General features: G+C 54.1%; 1 protein-coding gene across 1 annotated transcript; it reads left to right on the top strand.

Annotated features, from left to right (window-relative positions):
* Positions 1 to 2,031: 2,031 nt before the first annotated feature.
* MMD2 (monocyte to macrophage differentiation associated 2) lies at positions 2,032 to 13,317 on the top strand. Its single transcript, XM_052680206.1, has 7 exons — positions 2,032 to 2,479; positions 9,074 to 9,155; positions 9,633 to 9,793; positions 9,983 to 10,057; positions 10,343 to 10,444; positions 10,857 to 10,926; positions 11,254 to 13,317. The coding sequence occupies exons 1-7, from the start codon at positions 2,433 to 2,435 to the stop codon at positions 11,455 to 11,457; spliced, it is 741 nt and encodes a 246-aa protein (XP_052536166.1). The 5' UTR covers positions 2,032 to 2,432; the 3' UTR covers positions 11,458 to 13,317.
* Positions 13,318 to 13,790: the final 473 nt, after the last annotated feature.

Consider the following 13,790-nt stretch of genomic DNA (forward strand, 5'->3'; position numbering starts at 1 on the left):
GGGTCATTATTCCCATCACATCTGGGTTATTCCCGTTAAATATGGGTTATTCCCATCACATGTAGGTCGTTATTCCCATCACATATGGCTGATTGCCATGAATAAGGCTGTGATCCTACCAGGACCCAGCCCAGGGGAGTCCCCAGCTGCAGGACCTGCACAATCTGAGGCCTCACGTGTTTTTGGGGAGGCTTCCTGACCTCCGTCTTGATGAGACGACCAAAAATCACTGCCTTTGGGGCACCCCAGCATCTCAGAAACCCTCCTTGTGAGCGATCATTCACTATAAGTTTTATGCACTATTTTAAAATTATTTTCAGTAGTGTTTTTTTCCCCCCAGTATTAGAAGCAAGGCATTCACCGCATGGTTTATGCCTTTCTTCAGCCTGAAGAGGGTTTGCTTTCAGCTGCCTGTAGTGCTTCGTTAGTCCATGCAAGATCTAAATAGCAAAAAGCAATGCATTGTGCAAGATAATTTGCTAATTGATAGGAAACCTCGATTAAAACTATAAAGCAGCATGTAAAGATCTGTGGGCTCGGGGCATGGGGCTGGAGCCGTTCCCCTGCAGGATTTCGTGAGGCTTTCGTTGCCATAACAACTGCAGCCAGGCTTCAAAAATAGTAACTTATTTTTCATTCCATTCGCCTTTTGCCCTCTGAGACGGATCTATTTTGGGAGTGATGGTTCAATTTTGGTGCCCTCCACCACTGCCCCCGGCTGGGGGCTTCGGGTGGAGTTATGTGGGTAAAGGGGATTTGTTGCTGTTTTCTCTTCCATCTAAGTGCAGAGAAAGGTAAAGCGGGGAGCAGGCATCACAAAACAGCCTTTGCCAAAGCCTTGTCATCCTGAAGCTGGGGAAGGAACTTGGAAAAACAAACCCCAAAGCGAAGGAGAGGGCTTGGGAGCGATCTCATTGCATGGCAGCATGAACCCATCACCTACAGCAAGGGCCCAGATACAGTGGGAAGGTCTCTCTGGCGCAGGGACATATTCATTCTCTTGTCCCCTCCTTGGTTCCAGCTCTGGAAATCATGCAAAGAAGCTGAGCCCAATGGATCCCATCACGTGGAGCATCCCCCTCCCATGCGTCCCATGGAGGGAACGAAGCTGCACTTGGAGGGGGTTGCACAGAGTTAACTGCTGCTTTGAATTACATAGCACACAGATGCCCCTCTGCTGCAGGGATGTAGTGTTCACTTGGATGCAAAAAGGAGCTTCAAAGCATGATTTGGAACTGACAGAAAATGATGTTCTCAAGGAAATTTTTAACTGCTTTGGCTCTGTGGAGCCGTGTGCAATTGATTTTTCATGGAAACAACCATACGAGTACCCCCTGCTCAAGGAGACGCCTGTGGCACATGGAGATGTTCCCCATCGTCCCATCACCCTCATTACAGCATCAGTAAGGACAAACTGTATTTGGGGACATTAGGGCTCTCCTCCTCCAGGTGCTGCTATCCCTATGGCCCCTTCCTTGTCCCTCACCTGCTAGCCTGAAGGCACCCTCATCATAGGACCACAAAGGTTGGAGAAGACCTCCAAAGTAACCGAGTCCAGCTCAAACCCGTTCCCACCATGAGACCAAACCACGTCCCTCAGCACCACATCTCCATGGCTCTTGAACACCTGCAGGGACGGTGACCCTGCTGCCTCCTGCAGGTGCGTATCAGCACCTCAACAACCAACCTGGGACTGGGAGGGGATGGAGAGGATGGAGGCTTTGGATGGAGGCTCGTGGGTCCGCACCCCTGCACACCCCTCTGTGACAGCTGGAGCAGAACCATCAGCTCACAGAAAGCCGCGGGACAGAATGAACAAAATCCTCCCGCTAAAATAAAGAAAAGCAAAATCAAAGCCGAACGTCTCCCTTCGGGGGGCTGGAGGGGGAGGGATGGGGGGGAGGGCAGGCAGGGGCACCTCAAAAGGCACCCACAGTCTCCACCACGCTCGCTGCTCCCTCCATCCCTCGCTTTAATTACATTTTCAATTCAAATCTGCTGCTATTTGATCCGCCGGGGGTGTGTGTCTATGAGCGGGGGGTATTTTTAGCTGTGCTTAAAGCTGCCTGGGTGGATAAGAGAGATTGTGCAGGTTGCAGCGACCAGGCGGAGCGGGACGGGATTTGTCCCCCCTCCTCTTCTCCTCCCCATCTTTGCCCATTTGCTGGCTGTGAGCGGGGCTGGCTGCCTCTCCAGCTGCCTCCCTTTCGGTCGCCTTTGTTTTTCCCCGGATTCTTCTCTTGTGCAACAGGGGGGCGAGGCTGCCCTCTTCTTCTCCTCCTCCGCGGCATTTCGGACCCGACGGAACCCATGAAGTCGCTGCGGGTCCGCAGGGCATCGCCACCCTCGTGGGGTTCGGGGACCCCCGGGCTCCTCACCCCTCACTGAGCCGCCCGTGGCCGCGTCCCGGGACGCCCCATGGCACCGCCGCGATGCTGGCGTCCGGAGCCCTGGATTTCCAGAAGACGCGCTACGCCAGGTAAAGCCCTCGGCGCGGGGATTGCTTTGCTTTGTGCCCCGGCCCCTTGAATCAAGCCAGAACCCAAATCGAACCCTGAGAGACCTTCAAAAGGTGCTGAGTGCCTCAAAGCGCAGGGCAGGTGCAGGCTGTTCCCCTCACCTGCAGGCACACGTTGTCTTTCAGGATAAGGATGTCTGTTCCTTTTTGCAACCATAAGGGATTCAGAGCATCGCTCCATGTAGCAGGGAGGGGGTTTGCTGCCGTTCAGACCTACTGACCCCATATGCCACCAGCCTAAGGCACGTGGACCAAATAGGTGGTCGAGGGGGTGCTGGGTCTAAGGACTGGTCCTGGAATTCCCCACTAGGTTTAACTCTGTTCTCCTCCCACTGCTAGGGCACTGGCAGCTCAGTTCTCAGCTGCCACAGACCTATTGCTGGGTGCTGACCCCCATGGGGGTTACCAGCTTATGGGGAACCTAAGGGCTGTGTAATGTCTGGCCATAGGATGCTAGGGAAGTCCTGGGACAGGTTTTGTCCTCAGCTCCCTGCCTGGGGATGTTTCCATCTTTGCACAGAGCTCTGTAGATAGTGCAGTCTTGGGGGGCACCAATGTCTATTTCTGCCCCAGCAAAGTCCTGGTGCTGCTGTCAGGGTCAGAAACCCCTCCCAGAAAGAAATGAAAAGGAAGGGTGGTGATGTTCTTGCTCCAAGCAGGAGAACCCCTGACTGCCTTCACTGGGGGGAGACGCAGAGGCAGCACCTGGCCCAAAACTCCTCCCGAGAACAGAATTCAAACATTTTTTTCCCAGCCAGCTTGCAAAGGGCCATTGGAAAATGGAGCCAAGCCAAGTTCAGTGCACCCAGAACGGGGAGAAAACAGTGCATTTGTTCCATGGCAGCTGTGCTTTGAGGGATAGAAGCAAAGCAGAGCTGTTCCCCATCACAGTCCATCTGCTATCCTGGTCCCTTGATCTCCCCCAAAATCAGCATCCTTAAAGCTTGCTGTGGTCCTTATGGAAACAGCTTGTTAAATGAGTGTGTTGGAGAGGACACTGCACAAGAATGGGAATACAGGGCACGGGAAGGGTCAGGCCTTCGGGGTGTTCTTGATCCATCACTGGGTGCAAGAGTCTGGATGGGGAGCAGGGCAACATAAACGCTCCCCCAGCTCTCACCCCATGACATACTGATGTGGTCACCAGCACGTGATGCTCACCCAGAGCTCCCTATGTCTCTACAGAGATCCTCTTACCCCAGTGCTTAAAAATAACCATTCACTAATCCCCATCCCCCTGGGCTCCACGTAGCAGCTCTCCTCTCTTTCTGAACGCTCTTCCATACCACACCTCAAAAGAGACCCTAAAACCACTCTTTCTCTCATGCGAGCAGCTCCCCCAGCTCCATTGGGCCATGGGTGACGGGGACAAGCATGAGTGGGAGCTGCAGCAACATCAGCACTGCTCCTTCAGGGCATCATCAGCATCTTGTCATATCTTTCCAGAGGGTAAAGAACTCTCAATTCCTCAGAAAATAAAGCAAAAAGTTTCCTTTGTGGTGGAAAGGCCTGGAACAGCTCCATTTTTAATGTCTTTTATCTAATTTCAAGCGAGGACCAAGAAAGGAGGAACTTGGCCATCAATACACCTGCCAGCAGGAATAAATAAAACACAACGACCTGTTGGGTGGGAGCTGCAGTGGTTTCAACAGAGATGAAAGGCAATGGGATCAATGCAGGAGCAAGCTGAAAACCACAGGGAGAAACCCAGGGCTGGAGGGCACTGAGTGCTCTCAGGTGGGCTTTGGGGATGGAGCACTGCTCTTGAAAGAAGGAAGGCAGAGTGGGTGTCCCCATTTCCCACTATAGCAGTGGATCAGTGTGGTCACATCATCCCTGGAACCCATCGGGGCCAGGTCACAGGCCAGTAAACGATCCCTCCCTTACCCTGTGCTGCTTTGGCTCGCTTTTCACTGTGGGCTCTCTATTGGGTGCCTGTGTGCAACAGCAGTTCAGCTCCGGTCTCCCTGCAGGCACATAAATGCTTCTCAGCATTGGGCCATCAGGAACTGTAATTGAAAGGAAACAAGATTACATGGGGAGCGGCTGCATCTGGCCAGGTCCTGCAGCTCTGGAGTAGAGCAGCCAGGGTGAGGGCACTGCTGGGAGCTGCAGCCTGCACTGAATCACTATAATTAAGTGGTACAGGCTCAGGATTTGATTTGCCCACAGAAGAGGCTCCACGTCTTATTGCATTTGCTTGTCTTGCCCTGCACAGAGGAGCAGCAGCCAGGATAGTCCTCATGACAGGACTGTCTATAGGTGCCTGCTCCAGCCTTGTCTGCATGGCATGTAGAATGTGAGCGAGCACTGCCACGTCCACCAGCACTGAGGGATGGAGTGAAAGGTCAGGGGAGAACTTCACTGCTCCCTGCTAAGCAAGGAGACACAGACTGGTCCCAGCCTGTGCATCTCTGGGAGCCATCAGTGCAGAAGGCAGCAAAAGCATTGGGGTGTTCAGACTCCAAATGCACAAAGACTCAGCCTAGGCAGAGCAATTGCACTGGGAGCATTTTCTCCCTGTTTGCTTTGTAAAGGAAGCACAAGCAGCCCTCATCTGCTCCCACACACACAGAGCTGTTTTCCAAGATCTCTGCTTCCCCCGCAGCCCGTATGATGAAGCAGTGAGAAGGGGGAATGCTTTCAGCATTAGGATGGCAGCTCTGGACGGGCAGGGGCTGCTCATGGGTCACACCGTGCTCATTGGGACCTGCAGTGCTGACCGGGGACCCCTGAGAGAGACCCCATGAAAAATAGGATCACCACATCTCACCAAAATATTGACTCAGCTTAGAAGCAGTTTGACTCATCCTCTGAAGTCAGCACTGCTAGAACTCATGCATGAAGTTTGTCCAGATTGCAGTTGTTACATCCAGGTACTGGGAAGGCAATGAGTGCTCACAGCATCCTCAGCACAGTTGGTTGGAGATGGGGACATCCCCCCAAAACCACTCATCTCCTTCCTTTGGGATGGGTCGGGGGAGCAGGCAGAAATCACTGCATGGGCAGCAGCAAGCCCCATGGGCAGCCAAGCCGAATGCTGCTGGGGAAGGGCAGTCTCTTTTCCAGCTGGGAAATGGATGCACCACGTCCATCCTCCAGCTGGTGTTAGATATCAGCCTGATGTGATTCCTTGGCACAGCTTACCCTGGCCCGTTCCATGAGATAGCAGTCAGTGCATACATGGAACGTGAGGCACTGCCCAGTGTAGCTGACTGGTGCACAGGAGACTCAGGAGGGCAGGACTCAGGCACCCTTTGGAACTTTCCAGGTGAAACTGAACCTTAAGCCACAAACATTTTCATGTAGTGCTCGTAATCCTGAGTTAGGGGAGCTCTATGGGATATCTCCTGATAAGGCCAAATACCACCAACATCACAGTGCTTGCTTCAGTCACCAATGAGCTGAGCAGTCCTGAGTTCTAGGAAAGTTGGGGTCCAAAGCTGTGCTCCTACACTGCACTTTGATGCAGATTATATTGCTTGAAACCATTCCATCTGCTTCCTGGCTGGTGAAATGGTTCAGCCAGGGAGGGAATGCTCAGGAACCGTACCACTGACCTCTGTGCTCACAGTGATGCAGGCAAGGCAGTGAGAAGCATGCCCAGTGCCTTCCCCAGCAAACAAATAGCAAATAAGGGGAGTTTTCAGCCCTGGAAGCAGCCCTGCAAACATCCACTGAGCACCTGGGGGATCAGAGTCATGTTGTGACTAATCAGGGCTCGCCAGGACCAAATGAAACAATAAGTCCCAGCTCAGAAAGTTATTTGGGAAACACTCACAGATCCCATCTGCTGTGAATAAACAACAGCTCTGCTGTGGCTGCGGGGTCACGAGTTGCTTCAGAAGAGCTGGAGATGCTGTCTGTACAGAGAGCAGAAAGCTGCCGGAGAGAAAAATAAGTATCCATACCTAAAGGAGCACCATATGTTCTGTAGGAGCACACATGGGAGCAGAGGCTCCAACGGGGCACATGCCTGCGTGGGCAGCTCCACAGATGGCAGTGCCAGGCAGCATCAGCTTCTGCATTTTTGCTTCCCCATGGAGAATGTAAGCCCTCCTCTGCACCTTCACGTGCAGCACACTGAGCTGATTGTGAGCTGCAAAGGAGCTCAAGAGGATGGAGCCTCTTACAGGAGCTGCAGTTGGAGCTTTATCAGATTATGGGAAAGAAGCAGTGCACACCAAGTCCCAGCTTAGAGGGGTGCTGTAGCAGCACGTGCACAACCACAAGCCCAAAGACCAAGCCCTGGCATCAGCACAAGGTATTCTGCCTCCAGGCTCATTAGGGCAAACGCAGGTCATGTGCAGAAAGGGTGTGGGGTGGTCAGCCCTGCAGGGCCGCATCTGCTCCATCTCTGCACTGCACACATCACAGCACACACATGCTCCCAAGCTTTGCTCTATCAAGGAACACCCAGAAGGATCTTACCACCACATCAGCATCCAGTAAAGGCTGTTGCTTTCTCCATCCATCCTCTCTGCAATATGCCACTACCAGGGTGCAATCCTGTTTCCCCTTGAGCAGGAGGCACAACAAAGCAGCTCTCACTTCCAAAAGCATGAAACCAAACTCTGAGTCAGCTCTGCCCTTTTATAAGCCATTCACAGGCGAAACCCAAAGCAATCAGCTGCTCCGGGTCATTCCCTTCACCTGCCAGCACCCAGCATTGACTGTTGGTGGGCAGAGGATGTGCTGGCTGTGCCCAACTCCTCGATGCAGAGATGTATGAGAGATGTATGAGATGTGGAATGTATACAGCTCGACACAGAGCAATGTCAGACACTCCAATACACCCCCATGAGCCATCCCAAGGATTCATTTAACTGATCCCTGTTTTCACTTTCTTCTCTCCCAGCACTGGCAAAGCCAGGCAGAGCTGGCTGATTGTTTGAGGTCAGAACTCTGTTCCTGGACAGAAGTCTTTAAAAAAAAAAAAAAACAACAAAAAACCCAAACCCACAAAAACACAAAAACCCACAACTACAAAACAAGAAGAAGAAAAAAACAAAACAAAACAAAACAAAAAAACAGAGTGGGAGAAAGAGAAGGAGAAAGGAGCAAGCCTGGGAAGCTGTCTCTGTGCTCTGGCCCGGCTGCTGGAGACAAGGGGCTCTTTGTTCCTCCGGGCTGAGCCGGGTGCTTGGGCCCTTTTCAGTCTCCCTTGCTGGGCAAGGGGCCCGGGGAGGGCAGGCACAGCTCTGGGGCTGCAGCAGTGACCCATGTTTGGTCCCCACCAATTCTGGGAGCAAAACGATTCTGGGAGCCCTGAGGGCTGTGCTAAGCCCTGGGGTGCTCTGCTTCTCATGCGCTGTCGCAAAGAAGAGAATAGGCTCGTGCTCCCATCGTGGAGGTTTTAAACTTTTCTGTGCCTTTTGGGCTTTGTAGTCACGCAGTGTTTGCTGAAATGCTCTGCCCAAAGGGCTGGGAGGGCTGTGGGAACAGACCTCCCCTCTGTGCCCCTCACAGCCACCGCCACGGGGTCAGCATGGAGCAGCAGCAGGCGCGGGGCTCTGTTAAAAAAATAAATGCAAGGAAAGGCTGTGTGCATGTTACCCCAGCAACTGCAACGTCACGAGGGACGTCTGGGCCTGCAGCCCCACTTCTCCTGGTTATGAAAAGGGAAAAGAGAAAGAGAAGCAGAAAGCGAGGGGGACCTGGGGACAGTCTCCTGGCAACGTGGGGCAGCGGTGGCCTCCAGCAGGGGGGGACGTGGCTGGGGCATAGGGAGTGCAGCCAGCCCTGGTGGCCCTGGTGGAATGGGGGGAACCCAGTGTCCCCATGATGGAGGTGGCATCTCCAGGGGTGGCGGGGGCAGTCGCAGGAATACTCAATTGCATCCTGCCTGTGGGCAGCACTGGTTTCCTTAAGGTCTAACGTACATTGTAAGCAACATCTCCTCTATTTGCAGAGCACAGGGAGCTGAACCCCTCTGCTTCTCTCCCTCAGGTTCACCCTCAGCCCTGCAGCAAGGTCCAGCCAACCCCCAGCCCCTGGCTGTGCACAGCTGTGCTGTGAAACATGCTGCAGATGGTGCAGAGCAAACAGGGTCAGGGAGCAATTAGACCATCTCCTGCCCCTGCACCCGGCTGTCCTGGTCTGATCTGCAGCAAAAATCATCTTCAAATCACTCTTTATGAGAGGCAGACAGGGAAGGATGGCCCATTATTCCCTTTCTCTACGCTCACCCTGTTGGAGAAGGCAGTGGGGCATGGCTGCTTTCAGGGATGCACATTGAATTTGCTCCCAGTACAGCACCACCTACCTGGCAGTGGGCTGCTGGCACAGCTCTTTATTGCTCCGTGTGCATTGATCTGATGGGGGAAATCGATACGTTCCTCTGCACGCCAGGAGCAATCCGATACTTCAGGCAAAGAGAACCAGAATAAAAAAGAAGGAAGTTTCCTAGGGAGCATGGCACGGCTTCCCCAGCAGCGATCAGCCCTGGGACACTTGCTGGGGCTATGGGGTGGGTGCAGGTGATACCCTGCCCTCCAAAAGGGCTTTCCCAGTCCTCCCATTCCTTGATGTGTTTCTCTCCCTGCTCCATTGCAGGTTCATGAACCACCGTGTTCCCTCCAACCGCAGGTATCAGCCGACAGATTACGAGCATGCGGCCAACTGTGCCACACACGCGGTGAGTCTGTGTCCCCTCCTGGGGTATGGGACAGTGCCCGGCCCCGGGGGTCACCTAAAAACATCAGCAATCAGCCCTGCAGCCCTTGAGGGTCTCAGGGTTGGGATGAGCAGCTCTGCCTGGTGCTCCGGGAATGCTCTCCTTCCTGCTCCAGCCCTGGTGTGAGATGGTCCTTTTCAGATGGCCCTCAGCAGAGTAGGAATATTTGGCAAAGCACGGCTCCCCCTAAGAAGGAGAATTTTCACACCAGGAGCAGCAATGGGGCTGTCTGTATGGTGATGGGAGTGAGCTCCCTGAGGAGCTTCTGGCTCCTGCTCCAAGCCCATGGCATGGCCAAGAGGTGCTGTTGCTCCTCATGCCCTCCTCCTCCCCGTTGCCCCTGCTTGCCTGCACTTCTGTGTGGTGAAGTGCGGGGACCGTAGATCAACTGCTCAGTGGGCATGCAAGTTGTGACCATCAGGCTCCTTCTCCTCCCAGTTCTGGATCCTGCCCAGCATCCTTGGCAGCTCCATCCTCTACGTCCTCTCCGATGACCGGTGGGAGACCATCTCAGCCTGGATCTATGGCTTTGGCTTGTCCAGCCTCTTCATCGTCTCCACCATCTTCCACACCATCTCCTGGAAGAAGAGGCATCTCAGGTACCACCTCTGCCCTCTGGGGGCTCAATCTCGTGTTTGTATTTGTAGCACAGCCCAAATCCTCTTGGTCAAAGTTTTTCTGAGCTATGCCTTTGGGAAAAAGCATTTTCTTTTCTTTTTGCAAACGTATCTGGTTTTACAGAGCACAGTGCCACGGGCTCTGACTCCATCTGTATGTCCATCCTGCAGGACCGTGGAGCACTGCTTGCACATGTTTGACAGGATGGTGATTTACTTCTTCATTGCAGCATCATATGCTCCATGGTGAGTGCCTGGCGTGCTCAGTCCTAACAGAAGGCAGAAACCAGCCCAGAAGTAATGGTCAGAGATTGCACATTTTCATTAGAACTTCCCATTCTCTGCATTTCAACCACTTTCAGCTGATGTTATGGGTGAGAAAGGCAAGGGCACCATTGCTCCAGCACCTCCTGCCTGCAGGAGGGCTGGGGCACAGCAGGAGGTTGGGATGCAGAAAGATGGGGCACAGCAGCAGGTTGGGGTGCAGCAAAAGATTTGGGGTGCCCCTCACCGTGGCCCTGGGTCTTGCAGGCTGAACCTAAGGGAGCTGGGACCCTGGGCCTCCCACATGCGCTGGATCATCTGGATCATGGCATCTGTCGGCACCGTCTACGTGTTCTTCTTCCACGAGAGGTCAGTGCCTTTACCCAGCCCAGCTCTGCCCTTCCTTCCCCGAAAGCCCCAGTGCAACAGTCCAGCTGTGAGAGAGGCCATAGACGGAGACGCGCGGATAGGCAGACAGACGTGGGGTCCCTGGGCAGCCTCCTGGGCAGGAGGATCGCATCCTTATCCCGTACGCTGTGCTTTTAGGAGGCTGCAGCTCTGTGGCAGGGATGTGGGAGTGAGGATGTGCTGTCATGAGTGTGTTCTTCCACGGGGTGGCACCAAATGGAAGGCTAAAGCCCCCAAAGCCTTTCCAAAACCCTCTGTGCGAGCTGCCAGCTCACGCCTGGACGTGGGAACTCCTGTGGTGGCACCCGTAGATGGATGAGATACAAATGTAAAATCCGACCCTGCCTCCAAGCACCTTCTCCATTGGCTGCAGGTACAAGCTGGTGGAGCTGGTGTGCTACGTGATCATGGGCTTCTTCCCTGCCTTGGTTATCCTCTCTATGGTAAGCCATGCTGGGAAGCACGTGAGCTCAGCACGAGGGCATGTCCAGTGGGGTTGGGATGCTCCAGGAGGTTGGCAAGGTCCAGCCTGCAGGCAGTTGGTGATGGATGAGGTGATCATCAAAGATGATGTGGTTTGATTGCATTCGGGTGCCCTGCACGTACCGCGTGTGCCCATGGCCATATCCAAACGAGCTGCTCTCCATGCTCCATTGTATTGAGAGCATCTGAGCAAAGCTGAGCTGCTGGCCATAAGGAGGGGTTGGTGTAGGACGAGGCTCTGACACGTTGCTGGTGGTGACCATACTGTCCCTGTGCTTTTCTCTCAGCCCAACAGGGATGGCCTCCCAGAGCTGGTGGCCGGCGGGATTTTCTACTGCCTGGGCATGATCTTCTTCAAAAGTGATGGCCGCATCCCCTTCGCCCACGCCATCTGGCACCTCTTTGTGGCCATTGGAGCTGGCATCCATTACTATGCCATTTGGAGGTACCTCTACCGGCCCGATGCGCTGGAGGCCAAAACGTCCCGATAGACGCCTTAAGGACACTTCACATCCATGGGGATGTGGAAGGGGAGCAGGGAGGGGAGCCCGGGCCGTGGGCTCACCCCGAAGCCTCCTGCTGCCCCCTGCATGATTTTGATTTTAAACAGATTTTTCTTTTTTAACCTTGAGAACTGTTTATTTTTTTAGGCAATGTTTTCATAACATGGTGACCACCTGAAGGGCTGCAGGCAATAGGGGAGCTTCGCTCACCCTGCTAACCCCAAGCATCCCACTGGGGCCGTGTCCCCACACTTCCTTGGCTGGTGACACCCTGGGGACCTGCAGCAAGCTCACAGCCATCCCAGCCTGCAGAGGCAGAGTGGAGCCCCCTAAAAAAGGCCTGAGTGGAACTCTCATTGGCACACCTGCGTGGCCCACAAATGGTCAGAAATCATTTCAGCATCAGCCTTCCCCTCCCATGCTCTTGACAGGAAGGTCCTGAATCAACAAAGCCTTACTTGCCATTGAAACTTGAATCTCTTTCAGCGTTCCCCAGACTCCAATGCACCAGAAAACCCTTTCTCCAAACCAGTATTAAGCACACATCTCGGTGTGTTCCCCTTGGACAGGCCCTCAGAGCCCTCCCAGCTGTTTTCTCCTAAGGTCTCTTGGTTTCCTTGCTGCTCTCAGTGTCACCTGGCTGCATTTTGGGCTGTCCTGACCCTGGAGCTTGAAGTGCTCAGGCTCAGCCTTGGTTTCATTATCCCAGGAGAAGGCCTTGGTAGTGGCTCCACACAGCCGTGCCATTTTGCAGCAAATTACCAAAGAGAAGTTTCCTAGATGCTCTTCCCCTCTTGACATGGTGGCTGTAGTCTTCATGTGGGCAAAAAAAAACCCTTTTCCATAGGCAAAGGGTTCCAAGAAGGGGCTGTGCCCTGTGTCCCAGCCTGGCACAGGGCTGCTGGGGCTCTGCTCTTGGTGTCCCAGAGCAGCCTTCAGCCTGGAGGGCTCTCAGGGTGACAGGAGGTCTTGGGGACAGGAGGTGATGGACCTGGTGAGGTCTCTGTCATCACTTCCCCCAGGTCCCCAGGATGCGGCCTTTGTTCCTTTGCCCAACATTTCTCAGCCCTGTGGGAGGGAGAAGAGGGAAGAACTGAGCACTGAGTGATGGGCAGTTTGTGGGGTGAATTTGGGGTCAGAATAGAAGGTCCAAGACTGCAAGCTGCCATTTTTGCTATCTGGCAAGTCATTACTCTACTCTGTGCCTCAGTTTCCCCAGCTGTAAATTGGGGGTGCGGGCAGTGACCAATCTCACAGGGCTCAGTTTGGGCTCTGTGGAGCAGCTGGAGGATGGCTGGTCATTCACAGGCACCGTGCTCCATCTGTCACTGAGTTTGTACATGGTGGCACTGGGTTGAGTGCACCCAGCTCTCCTCCCCCACACCGAGGATCAGCCCCATTGCAACATCCCCTGGCAGAGGCTGCCCGTGGGGTTTTGTCCCTGGGCTTTGTCCCACACCATTAATCTCAGAAGCGTGCTGGGGACGTGCAGCCCAGAAGGACCTTTCTGAGGCCACCATAGAGCACACTGAGGACATCACCACTTGCCTATCCCCATGCTGAGCCTCTCCTTTATGTACAGCCTCTCCTTTCCTTGTACAGCGGGGCAGGATGCACAACATGCTATCTGTTTGTCAGCCTACTTCGTACTAATTTTAAACAATTCGTAACGTCTGTGAAGGAGCTCCCTTTTTAGCATCTTGTATTTTTCACCATCCGTTCTTGGTCAAGCAGTATTTTATATTTAACACAGTACTGGATCAAATTAAAAGCAAAACTGAGGAAGATAACACTAGCGAATGTTGTTTCCTGTGGAGTAGGGTTGAAATAAAAACTCAAGATACCTCACTATTGCTTGCGTGTTAAGTCAGAACGAGTTTCCCAAAACATAAGGAAATGAACTCATTTTTGGTCCGACTTGCCCTAAATAGCATCACTCGGTGGTGAAAGCAGAGAGCGCAGCGATGGAGCGCTGAGCACCGACACACTTCACTGCACGGATGGCCCCGGCATCCCCTCAGCTCAGCCCACTTGGGAAAGGAGAAAGGCAGAAAGGTCTCAGTTGAGTCGGGACCCCGAAATCGGGACCCCTCCCTGCGTCACGGCCAGCTGCTTCAGGCACAGTCCGGCCCCATCCCGCAGTGGCTCCGCGCGCCCACACGCTGCCCTCTCCGTCGCACCGCCCCGCTGTCCCCACGCTCCCCTGAGGCCGTGACGCCGCCGAACTTGTCCCCAAGCCCGACCCCATCACCCCACCCGCCCGGGGCCGCTGCTCGGGGCGCTGTTGGGGCAGCGGAGGCCGCGGGGTGGCGCCGCGGGGT

Source organism: Tympanuchus pallidicinctus, unplaced genomic scaffold (genome assembly GCF_026119805.1).
Source record: "Tympanuchus pallidicinctus isolate F22 unplaced genomic scaffold, pur_lepc_1.0 scaffold18, whole genome shotgun sequence".
Taxonomy (NCBI): domain Eukaryota; kingdom Metazoa; phylum Chordata; class Aves; order Galliformes; family Phasianidae; genus Tympanuchus; species Tympanuchus pallidicinctus.

Excerpts from the sequence above, each read along its gene's own strand:
- MMD2 (XM_052680206.1), top strand. The coding sequence starts at position 2,433 with ATGCTGGCGTCCGGAGCCCTGGATTTCCAGAAGACGCGCTACGCCAG. Across the intron at positions 10,445-10,856 it reads GTGTTCTTCTTCCACGAGAG|GTACAAGCTGGTGGAGCTGG; the intron begins GTCAGTGCCTTT and ends CATTGGCTGCAG. Across the intron at positions 10,927-11,253 it reads CCTTGGTTATCCTCTCTATG|CCCAACAGGGATGGCCTCCC; the intron begins GTAAGCCATGCT and ends CTTTTCTCTCAG.